At 38.2% G+C, this 12,959-nt stretch overlaps 1 protein-coding gene across 4 annotated transcripts in view; it reads left to right on the top strand.

Moving 5' to 3' along the window:
- The window catches only part of LOC101162046 (UPF0606 protein KIAA1549L), a 112,495-nt gene that overhangs the window by 36,601 nt on the left and 62,935 nt on the right, over positions 1-12,959 (top strand). For 3 of the 4 annotated variants that reach the window (XM_023955945.1, XM_023955943.1, XM_023955944.1), the window contains exons 3-5: positions 2,212-3,009; positions 3,837-3,952; positions 11,084-11,306. In XM_023955945.1, coding sequence (XP_023811713.1) covers positions 2,212-3,009; positions 3,837-3,952; positions 11,084-11,306 — 1,137 coding nt within the window. Of the gene's footprint in view, positions 1-277; positions 369-2,211; positions 3,010-3,836; positions 3,953-11,083; positions 11,307-12,959 lie in introns of all 4 variants that reach the window. The other variant, XM_023955946.1, reaches the window with a different exon arrangement.

The raw sequence follows: 12,959 nt of genomic DNA, 5'->3' as shown, positions 1-12,959 counted from the left end.
AAGCACAAGTGATTTTTTTTTTTTAGTCATTTATGTTTAGGTTCTTAAATTCTATTACATTTCTGGTAGGGCTTTAGCTTTTATAGAACAAATAAAACTCCAGATAACTGCTTTTATTTGATTGATTGATATATTTTTTTTTGAAACATTGTTTTAGTAAAACAGCTTTGCTTCTGTTATGACTGTCCCTCATTATCTTCATCATTCAATTACAGTCCTCTCCATCATTTTGTCATTACCTCAATCATAACTCCATCATCTCATCTCATCTCATCAGTCTTGTTGTGTTGTTCCTCCTGTTCCATCACACCACTTCCACGCCTCATCGCCTCCTGTCACCTTATCATCACAGTATCACCGTCGAGAAGGTAATTCGTCCATCAATGTTTAATGAACAGAAGCTAATTTTCTGTTGCAAAGCATCTCTTGCCCTATCACTTTGCTTCACAAACATAATAATCGAGGAACCATTGTGCTCAGCAAGGAGGCGATCGAAACAGGAACTCTGCCTGAAAATTATGAGAATTAAACCAACAATAAAATTCCTTCATTGTGAGCACATTAAAATTAAACGTTTAATTTTATACTAAACAAATCTGCTTCTAGTTTTTTGTGTTTAAATGACTTTCTTTTGGTTTGCTTTTGTTTTCTAAAATTAGACAGCTAAATCAAATTTCTTATAAACCTAATTGCCACTTCTTTTAGTTTCCACTCAAATGAATCCTTGGAAACATAGAAAAAGCTGTGCTCGTCATTTTCGTGTAGGTTGGGAGTCTCCTCTAGCAAAGAGCAGCTTCTGCAGGATGATGGTGCATTTTAATGCTCCATTTGTAAATCAAATATTGTTAAGATTTTATAAATTCATGTAGAGAATGAAGTATGGGAGCGATATCAATTCAGTCAGGGGCTCTCTCTTGTTACATATCCAGTGTATTTTCATGTTGGGTTTCTATTTCAGGGTTTTTATTGTTTAAATACAGAGATTAGAGTTAAATCTAACACATATATGCTGGTTTATCTCATATGACAAAATGAGGAGGAAACTTCCAGAAGTTGACATGTTGCAGAAAATCCTTGCATGTTAGTAATCCCACTCCAAGACCATGACCTACATGAATTACACTGAGAAGTAAATGATAGGAAATGTTGTTATGCCTCATTTGTCAGTAGCTTTGTAGAAACTCATGACTGCAAAATGACTACAAAAAAAAACACAAAAAAAAAGACGAAAAAAAGGGAATGTAAGGACTTTAAGTGTTTGAATTAAATGTATTTTCAGATAAGTCCATAAAGGGTTGCCATATATTTTGAGGGTTTTGCAATGTCTTCTGGACTGTAATTCTCAACATTCAAGGTGAAGTTCAAGGTATTTTGTTTCACTGACCTGGTATGAGTCTTTCAGAGGTGAGGGGATGGAGATGTCGGGCTAATAACGTAGAAAAGGCCTGTAATTGGTATGCACCACATCACATGTACCCTGGCTCGGATGTGTGCATAACACATGAGGACTCGGGGGCTCATGCTGTTAGAGCTCACAGTGGGAAATATTAAGGCCAATTTGTTCCTGGAAAGGTGCAGAGTATTAAGCCTTTTGAGTTGGATCTATTTGTCTCTAAAAATCAGAAATTACTATTATGTTTAATTCTTGGGCAATTTGATGTTCAAATCTTTTTCCTAATGTGCTATTTTATGATATAACTAACAGAATCTATCTGGGACTCTTCACCCGTCATGTGGAATTTGACCGTCAGTCCTCCTGAGGACAGGCCTCTAGATTTGAGAGAACTACAAAAAGCAGTGCCCAAAAAAAAATCTCAGGTTTTGCCCTGTTTAAAGAAGTCTGACTTTGACAGGGCAAATAAGCAATCAAAGAAGCAAATGCACCATCTACAAATGCATCTACTATTCTTCATGGTCTTTTTGACCTTTCTTGCAAGAAATAAGGTGTCTTTAGAGAGAGTGGAAATAGAAATGATGGGGCTAGAAGAATAGACACGCATAATTGGAAGAACTGCTTAAAAGGCTAGCAACATGAATATCGACAGTAAATCAATAAAAAGTCAGTCAATAATGTAGGTTGATGGAGTCTGTGACCTTTTTGGACTGAACAGTTTCAAGGCTGAACAAACAGGGCTGGTGTAGGTTTATAGCTTTAACAGAAAAAAAACATGAAGAAATCTTTTTACTGAATTATTTTTTTGTCTTTTGCAGACGAGTCGCTGAGCAGCCTGCCAGCCTGGGATCTTCCCACTGTCCCCGAATCCCTCCTGTCCACAGTTGGGGACCACGACGTTACACTTCCCGCCAATGTCACCAGTCCTTTCTCCACCTTCCAGTGGAACACCACCATGCCTCTGCGCAGCAGAAACACCTCAAGGCTCACAACAACAGTAGCCACAACCACCACAACATTGCCAACCATCAGCACTTCAACCATTCCGATTTCTACCACCACAGAAGCACCGCCAGAGTCCACCACTCCTCCTCTGAACACAATCCAGGACACTGTGACCAATGACAGCTTTCAGTTGACAACTGTAACCACGACAACACCATCAACAACCACTTTTACTGTCAGCCGTGCCGAAATGACAACGCCGGTGGCAACAACTGGGAGTGTTGTGATGTTATCAACTAACACCACAACTCCAACCGCCCCAGCCACACAGGAAAACCTGATCATCACCACCACAACCACAGCTCAGCCTACGACCACCTCTACAACCACCACCACAGCCCCCACCACCACCGTGCCCCCAACCACCACCACTACTACCACTACCACCACCAGCACAACCATCACTTCAGCTCCCACTACCACCATCACCACCACCACTGCACCTACAACCACCACAACCCTTCCCAGCACCACGACAATGGCACCAAGCACGACCATCTTCATTCCCATTCAGACAGCACCACCTCCAACCATCCAGACCCCCTCTACCACCGGCACAGAGGAGGTTCCTTTGCCCTGTAATGTGACTGAGAAGTTCTGGGTCAGAACAGGTACACATTCTTTTAATTTTTCACTATTAAAATCAGCAACTACATGTAATTCAGTTTTTTTAAATCCTTTTAAATTGACAACATTTTAATACAGGTGATTGAAAAGTCTGAGTAAAAAAAAGGATAACAAGTTAGGACTCCTGATCTTATTGATTTAATTTTAATTTTAAAAGAATTTAAAAGACTTTACAAAACCTTAATAGATTATAAAGAAGCAGTCATGAATCTAGGTTGATTAGATGTGTGACATTTTGATAAATCCCATTTTAGAAGCATCACAACAGCAGATATGTGAGCAAGTCACAGGGTTACAAATAGAGCAAACACTTCTTCTATGGGTTGTCAGAATTTGTGATGTCATGAAGGTTTCAAAATGACAGCCATTGCTGGCAAACACATGTGATTGATGAGATAAGACATGCATTAGATGTTTTTATATAGTAGCTTACTGTTTAAAACTAGGTAAAAAAAAACAACTAACAAAACAAGTATATATCTTGTTCAATAATCATAATTAAACTTTCACTGAAGTTTATCTGAGTGCACAATAGAGTGCACTTACTCAGCTACTACCACAATTCTTTAAAGTTGCAATAAGATTTTTCTTTTGGAAATCTGTGATTACATTTCGCTGTACTTGTTCAGTACAATGATACACGATTCATGTTACATCATGGCCAAAATATGTTAGGATTACCGGAACAATTATTTCATTTGCTTGATTTTATACATTCATATTTTCTACATTGTACTGACCTGCAGTTCTATACTTCTATTCTAAAATCCTTTTACTTATTTGTTTTCTTTTTCTTTTTTTACCACTACAGTTTTGTCTATTGAGCTGCGCAGAAACCGTCTGGACCTGATCTTGAAACAGAACCTCTCTAAAGGATTGAGCCACGTCTTACAGAGAGCCCTGAACGACTCCACTGCTGTCGCACAGGTCAGATTCTTTGCTCCAACTTCCACAAATCTCATAAACATGCTTCTGCAGCCTTTAGCTAAAGGTTAGTTCAGTCACAGGATGCTCCATGCTATTAAAATCATTGCCTGAGGAAGAGAAACATCAATTTTTTTGTTTAAACCACTTCATAGCTCAATGAGATGAAAGCAACTGATGACTTTTTTTTTGGAACTGAAATAATTTTTCATCTGCTGCATCGTTTAAAGCAAGAGCATCAGCTCACTCATCTGATACATAAAGTTTTCAGTGGTTTCAGGCTCAGAGCATTTGTTGCTTTGGTGCAGCAGAGGAGGCTTTCTTTCTCTTGAAATTCTTGTTGTCTTTTTCTCCCTCTTTCTGTTGTTTGCAGAAGCAAGGTTTATTTCTGTTTCTTTTTCTCCTCTCTGCGTCTTTTTGTTCGTGGTTCTCAATATTTACATTTTTTTTGTGTAACTCTTCCTTCATCTTGTCTGTTAGGTTGCGGCTCCGGTCACTGCCGATTGATTTCCTGCTTACCTGTCTGTCTTATTTGTCTGTTGGTCTGCTCATTGTGCCTATCCGACCCTCTCTGTCTGTCCACCTGCCTCTCTTTATCTCACCGTCTCTCCATCTCATGTCTCCATCCGTCTGCTTCTTCTATTTTTATCCAGTTGTTTTTCAGCCTTTCTGGGGAGTGACTCAGAGTCTCTGCTCTCCGGTCCCCTTTCATCTACCCCCCTGCTTCACACAAATGCTCTCATACACAAACTTTCCTCAGTTCTCATCTGTTGGCAGATGACAGACTATAATTTGACAACAAAGATCAATCGGTTGAGAAATAATAGCAGCATCATGACAGATGAAAAGCCTTCGTATTAGGACTGTATTGTTTGGCTAAGCAGAACATAATTGAATTGGTGTAAAAGTCGGTGTTTCACAGAAAAATGCTGTAAACCATTTTCTTACAATAGAAACAAGCTGTTTTGCTGACATATTCGGGGAGCAAAAAGGCAGCAGAGGTCATTTCCATTTTGTTTATCTCTGCCTAACCTAAAAAAAGGTTAAGCTATTCAACCTATTGACTCCTTTTAGAAGTGTGGAGGATTATAAATCTTCTTGTTCTTATGAGCTTTGAAAATGGACAGGGATCCCGGAAGTATCATCATTCAATAGAGGAACAGCAATGTTCCAATTGCATACTGACATAGATTTTGTCTGATAGACGTTTTATGTTGTCAGGTGCATTCTGTATGGATTAGTGCTTTGTTTGTCTGAACATTTCTAAAAAAATAATGAAATCATTTTGTTGCCTGCAGAGACTGGAGAAGATTAATGTTCAGCAAAAATGTATCACTTAAGATTCAATTTAAAATGACATTTTCAGGATACCACAAAACTAATCTTGCACATATAAAAAAATCCCCTCAACAGTAATTTGAAAAAAGCAAAACCTGACAAATCAACAAATGATAAAAATTAATCTAAATAAAATTACAACTAAGGAAACCCATCCAAAGGTTAAACGAAAGATGGATCTGCAAGCTTTCACTATGCTAACTCACAGACACAGAAAAAGAAATACTAAGGTGTGCTTCAAGACTAACCTTTGAAATCACAACCAAAATAAATAAATACATAAATACACAAAAAATAAATACAAAGAGCAGAATTTACTTGGTCACAAAATCTATGATAGGGAAAAGAAAGCAGAACTTCAAAATACAGTCACACACAAAATCAGCCAAACACCAACATCACCAATGAGGAGAAAAAAAGGACTAAACTGTCAAAACAGACACATCCAGTACAATTGAAACGGTTAGTTCAAAAGGGGCCCAAGTCCAAGAGGTTTGTTTTTCCTGGAAATGATTTTAATTGCATAGCTTAAAGGGAGGCTAAACCAAATGATTAATACTTTACCCAGATTTAGCACCAGTTCATAGCTTACAAATGCTATAATATGAAGCACCTCACTTTTATCATTTCAGAGGACTAGCAAACTAAAGTCTCTGGACTTGGGCCCTTCTTAAATTAAACAGGGGCGCTGCCATATTGGATAACTAGTGCATCTATGGGATGTTTCCATCTATGGGATGTTTTCCATCTATGGGATAAAGCAAAACCAATGCAAGAGAGGCCCAAGCCCAGGAATTTTGCACTTAATGCATTTTAAATGTCAAGCATTGTCAATTCATTACAACGGACTTGGGACTTTTTTGCACATAATCAGATAGCTTTTCGCTTGAAGACCATAGAACATATAACTTATCTATTTTGGAAAAATTGTGGACTTGGGCCCCTTTTGAACTAACCGATTCAATTATATCAGCAGACATAGGGAAAGCTATGGTCTTTCTGGAAAACAAACCTATGAAACAAAAAGGGAAACACTAGCAACATTCAAAGACACCTATACAATTAAAAAGAGCCCAGAGAAGAAAAGGGAAAAAAAGTGGTATCCAGTATAAACCACAACTAATTATAGTTGCAATAAGATAACAAAAGATGTATACCACAGCCAGCACAACTCAGAGGATATCCGGTACACCCAAAATCCATAGGAAAGGCTCTCCTGTGCCTTATTGTACGACAGAAATGGGTCAGTCATATACATCCTGTCAAAGACCCTATTGGACAAACAGAACACCACTTCAAAAACTATGAACAACTGGCTCAAGAACTCAACAAGGTTAAAAAAGAGGAAATCCTTATGTGAGAAAAATGTTTTTAATGATAGACCTAAGAACAAACTAAAACATCTCCAACCCAATGCAGACTCACACTGTTACACCCCCTTTTATGTCTAGGGGTGCTAGGGGGGGCATAACATAAAAAAAGTAAAGTTTTGGCTATTAAATTAACTGCAACACAAAACACCAAACAAATGTCTCCATAAAATAACCAAATTTATTTACAAATAAACATCCTACAAGAACTAAAAGTGAAGCTAAAAGGCTTCAGGGTGAACCCAGGCCAAAATAACAAACAAAACCCCAACTAACTGAAACTTGTAATCATACCTGTACAAAGGAAAAGGAAAAATAAAGACAAACACTAACCTCCTTAACCTAACAAAAAACAGGAGAAAACATGTACTAAAGAAAATGGCGGTTCACCCCTACAGCTTCACTTAAATAACTATAAACCAAAAGACTAATCAGAGTGGGCACAGACAATACAAACTACAAAGAACTAAGAATACAAAATACTAAAGTGCAACACCCAACTAAACAAGAGGTGAAATCAAAACCAAAATGGAGAAGCGGCCCAAGCTGCAGTGGAGACTGTTGCAGCAAGGCTCCCTTCCCACCGACTGGATGTCCAAATGGTGCTTTTAAAGCTGCCTCCACCAGCTTGTCCAAATTGAGGCCACACCTTCATGCACCACACCTGCAAATAATCAGACATACAAACAAAGATCCACAAAACACAGAAGTCCCGCTCCCGCTCTGATAAAGAAATAATACACAAAACACAGAACAAACCAAAACCAAATACGGCCACAGCCGTAACACACACAATGGAAAGAATAGGTTGATGACATACTAAAAAACATAAAACAATGACAAACAAAAGAAATCACTGATAATATCAAGACTAGCGGTTAAAGAAAGGGAAAATATAATACCCTTCCTGGACACAAGGATCTAACATAAAGACACCAAGTATTTTGATTATAGTATAATGGAAACACACAGAGCAGTACCTGCTATGATCATCAGAACACCTCATTGCACACACACTGTCAGTCATCAGAACACAGTATGAACCAGAATTACCACCAAAGAGGAGAAGAAAAGACAGATCAAACACACAACAGAATGCTGTCAGGATCCAAAATGAGCCGCAAAGGAAAACAGGTGGAAAAATGTTTGTAAAGCCAAAGAAAACACAGTCAAACACAACTAAGGCAAAATATCTACAAAGAAACCATGAGCATTCCATACATCCAATAAATAACACAACTAACGCAGAATCATCAAGAAGCAACATAAACACAACAACCAAAGTTTTGGTTCACCCAAAGGACAAAATGGAACAAGACATGCAGTGTGATTTATGAATAACTGGAAGTCCAGTGGAAAATATTGTCTGAGAAATAGGATGTGTAATTAACACAAGGAAAAAAAGAGCACAAAAATGAACACGAGAAGGAGACAACAGAAAGGCAGCATAAAAACAATAAAAGTAGAAGGAGAACAACAATTCATTATTAAATCACTGCAAAATGAAAAAATTAAAGAAATACATCAAAAACTGGGACAATGTATAAATATTGGAACAAATACCAAAAAACTCAAATGTTGGATCAAAGAATCCCCTGAAATCCAAAAACCCAGAAAAGAAACCATAACTCTAGACCAGAGAGCAAACACACACAACCCAGTCGAGATGCTCTTTTCCAATGACCACTACCAAACAGAAGGGGGTGTGGCCACACAGATAGAAAAGTTTATTCCGCCCTTGGAAATCAATGGTACTGAAGACATTTATTAATCTTTTATTTAAAGCTTTAAATTGCTAAAGATTTTTTGGGCATGACAAGATCTTCAATGTTTGAGAGCGGAGAGACAGGAATGACCTCCAGTAAATAGCCACATGTTGAAATGAAAGAGCCTGTAAAGAAAAAAACATTTCTTTTTCCGGAATTGAGGAGAGGTTTTACTGACAAAACATACTTTTGAAATTTCCCAAATATTAATGTGCCAAATGTTATTAGTAAAGCTGCATTTTTTAATTTTAACAGATGAGCTGTGGTCAGTCACTCCCTTATCAATAGAATATTGTATTAGTTTGATGTAAATGTCACCACTGCAAGAGCTTTTGAGCTTGCAGTAAATGCTGGCATGCCATGCTTTAAAGCAAGAGTGCAGCTTCTTAAAGGCCAAATTTTAAGTCAGGACTGAAGTTCTGTTCACATCTTATACTGAAAAACATCATACAGATTTATACACTTGCAGGCAAAAGCAACTTTTTCCATCTCAAGTGGCAAAAGTTGCCATGGGGACAGCATTTAAAATACAGGTCATTTTTGAACCTGGCATAATTTGTGTGCGAATTTCCAGATTTTGGCACATGTGAGGTTTCATGAAGTGATTTGTTGGCCTTGTGATTACTTTTCTGTCAAAGTACTTAGGGACTCTGCATGAATTATGCAGGAGGGACATAATAAACCTTGGCAGGCTGAAAGTTTTATTTTACTCTATGGTTACCTAACTATAGCTAGACATTGCAGCCTTCATGTTGGTGATATGATGGGTCCATTTCCTTGGTAAGTCTTGGTATGATTATTCTGCAATGCAGTTTTCATGTCCAATGAAGTACATGTTTTACTTTTTCATTGCAGCCGATGTTTATAACTGCAGACACCTGCATAATTGTCATTAAAATTTTGATACATTTTAATATGGGTAGGACAGAATGCATTTCCATATTACTTTAAATGGACTAAGTAGTAAACAGCCAATCAAAAAGGGATATTCCCAAACCCTAAAATTAGTCTGTATAGGCTTTTGGAATGGTAACACCACTCCAAGTGGTGTAGTTTTTTTGCACCACCATAACGGCTTTCTTCTGTTCTTTATCCACCACTACAATTTCTGGTTGGTTCGATATAAGTATTTTTTTTTTTTTTTTTTTTTTTTTTACTTGTCCTGTCCAACAGCTGGGCAGGCAGATGAGAGCTGAGGGCCTCTTGTGTTGGACATATTTTACTTTAACAAGAGGGGTTATTCATCTTCAGACAAACCAAAGGCATGACTGAATAAACCCCTTTTGTATTTGAGGCCAAACTTTATTAATTTCAATCATGTTTGAAAATCTTTGGTGTTGGACCGGACAGAAAAAGAAAGAGGGGAAGAAGAGAGAGGGACGTTAGAGAGAGGGGGGGGGGGGGGGTAGGAGGGTGATAATAGGAGGGGGGGGGGGGGGTAAGACCATGAAGCAGCATAAAGCAACAAGTTTACTGGTTGTTTATCATTACGGTAAGGTTCAAATGTAGTACAAAAAGAGCGGGGCCTGTCCACACACACACTCAAATGTTATTAACACACCTGCTGGCTGAAAAAAATGTCCACATGTCAACATGTACACAAAACCGATAGTGTTCACACATGCATACTTATGCCTTTAAACCAACTAGTGTGAAATATTTCAGTCATTCAATCATGCAAACTGTTAGTGCAAAGGTTAGCTAACACCTGTGCTCAGGTGAGTGTTTATGTTCTTCTAAAATGGACGGTGGAATGTGAAAATAAGGAAGGAGAGTGCCCAGCCATCCACACACCAAGACCAAGATAAGTTAAATTGACATGTGCGGACAAAAAAATGTTAATTTAAATGTATTTCCTTAAAACATACTGGGTCTGTGAGATCTTTCTTTGAAGCAGATAGTTTTTAAGGGAGCCTGTACATGGAGGATTGCCTCCCTTAGAGATTCAGTAATTTTCAGCGTGTTATTTCTGTTTGTTCTTTGGCTTTACTTGCAACTGGTGGCATGAAAAGACAGTGAAAGATTAAAAACCCCCGCAGTGAAAAATATTGTTACTCATCAAACATCTGAAGGAAACAGTTAATTTTTAATTCCACGCTCGTTCTATTTGAGTTCAGACTTAAAATGAATGATCCAAAGGCCTTTTTTTGATGAATTTCAAAACCCAAAGGTGTGCTTTTTGAAATAAAAAATGAAATGCTGCATTTAAATAAAAACTAAAGAGCTTTTGGAAGTTTGACAAAAACTTAACTGGGTTAGGAATAATAGCATCTACTACATGTTTTTTATAGACCGGGTGAGTAAGAGTTTTGGAAAAAAGAGAAGCTGAGAGCAGGAAGCTAATTCACCTTGGTGAGAAAATGGAAAAGATGGATACGGACAGAGGACAGAGCTGCACAGAAACAGCTCCAGCTGTTTATTATGGCTGAAGGTTAAATCTAGAAGAAGGTGGACAGCGTACACTTCCAGAATTACAAGCCATTGACTCATCGTGTTGTCTGTCTGTAATTCAAAGACTGCTCATTATATATTTGTATTAGGTTTAACACATATTATATTATGCATTGAATTATATTTTATGCATCATCATATTCTCAATTTAATGTTTTTTTTTGTACATCCTATGTATTAAATTTCTTTTTTTTGTCTTCCTGTTGCAGGTAGAGCGAGACGACTGCAGCCCCCACAACGTGACTCTGGGTTACTACGTGACCAGCGGAAAGACTGTCTATGTTTCCTCTTTTGTTGTCCAAGCCCTGAATGCTTACGGATTTGACAAACTTCTGTCTGACATAAGGCAGCACACCCCACTGGTCAAAGCGGTTCTGGTCCCCGTGGCAGCCTGGCTCCCCATTCCAAGCATCCACCTGCAGCTGAAAACAGGTGACTAAACCTAACTAGATTTTTGAAAATGACTTACGTGCTGGAGGGGGACTCGGGGGAAGATTAAGGCTGAGACAAATTTAGAAAATTCTGATTACATGTGGGCTTCCTGAAGCCCAGACGCCCCTGATTACGAAGCAGAGATAATCAGCCCGTTTATTTAGCCAGCCTTTTGAAAGAACCCAAATTAGAAAAGAAGGTTTTTTAAATCTATCTGCTTTGGTGTTTGTTCCAAATACCCTTGTATGCTTGTGCTCAGTAAATCAGTGCAGTTACACAACAAAAACATAATAGTTAAAAAAAATAGATATGCACTGTAATTACAACTGTCTCTTGTGTTTTGCCTGTAGACACATTTTAGGAGCTGCTTGTAATTAAGTGACCATTTGACTCTTTAGCATTGCATGAATACTGAGACAGAAAGTCCATCTTAAAGACCCAGTCTCATCATCTTTTGATCTAATTTTCTCCAGTGGTCTTTTAATTACCATTATTCCATTTTTAGTCCAAAAAACCCCCTGTGTCATCTTCTAGGACATAGTTTCTGCAGAATGGCAGGGGTTCACTAGAAATTCGCTTCTGAGTTGCAGGCAGGACTGTTGGCCCCTTAGTAACCCTGCCCTCATTCCCCATCATCCCTTTGTTTACACTCTCTCCCGCTAGCTTACAGCCCCTCACACCGCCAACGTAACATTACTGGTGCAACAAAAATGAGCAATATTGGATTTGTCACGTTGTACAGTTTTGATCCAGATGCCAACTCAGACGAAGACAATGAAGACGTACATGGATTTAGTCGTCTGCAAGTGGATGCTTTAGAATAGAGCGGAGTGGGGAGCTTGTGGCCCCTTTCAGCATATTTTCTACATCACAAATAAGCTCTTTTTCACACACCACTTTTTATTTAGAACAATTTAAATAAAAAAATACAGAAAAATGCTATTTTAATTTTATTTATGAGTTGTACATCATAAGCAAATCCCACAAGAACGTGTTAAAAACACCAAACACACGATTTTCCTCTGAGTGGGTCTTTAAGTCTCCTTTGTTGCATTTTTCCCCCCTAGAAAATCAAAAAAGTGTTTGTTTTTTATTATTATATTTTCGTCGTCTGTGCTGTAAGTGCAATGTAGTTCCACCCAGATAGGAACTGCTCCTGTTGGTTTGCAGCTGTATGTGAAGGAGGCATTTGAAGCACTGGCTAATTCCATTTGTGTGTTGTTCGGCTTATTGGTGTAAATACATTTAGCAATTTATCCTCCAACGCACAATTTGCATAAGATTACCAACTAGGTCAGCAGTGTTTGAGCCTGTGAAAGGGTTCAGATTGAATCCAGTAAAAGAGTCTCTAAAAATAGACCTGATATTGAATCATATTCCGACATGCCACTCTTTATACAGAGGTTTAAAAAAATGGAGGGAAACGGAGTGCTTTAATAAATGAAGGGCAACTGCAGCAGCAAGGCGAAGACAACATTAATAACCTCAGGCTTAATCTACTGATGGAGTCAATATTGTTTCCCCCCATGCACCTCACCAATCTGGAACTGCGGGTGCTGACAGACATCCACTTATTTTAGTTGTTCTCATTCCAGAAAGAGGCGATAATCCTCTTTCTATGTCACACTGCTCTGGTTTATTGCTCCCATAGAC

The sequence above is a fragment of the Oryzias latipes genome, chromosome 6, assembly GCF_002234675.1.
Source record: "Oryzias latipes chromosome 6, ASM223467v1".
Classification (NCBI taxonomy): Eukaryota; Metazoa; Chordata; class Actinopteri; order Beloniformes; family Adrianichthyidae; genus Oryzias; species Oryzias latipes.
Note: the sequence above shows the minus strand (reverse complement) of the source record. Positions and strands in the feature narration are given on the sequence as shown.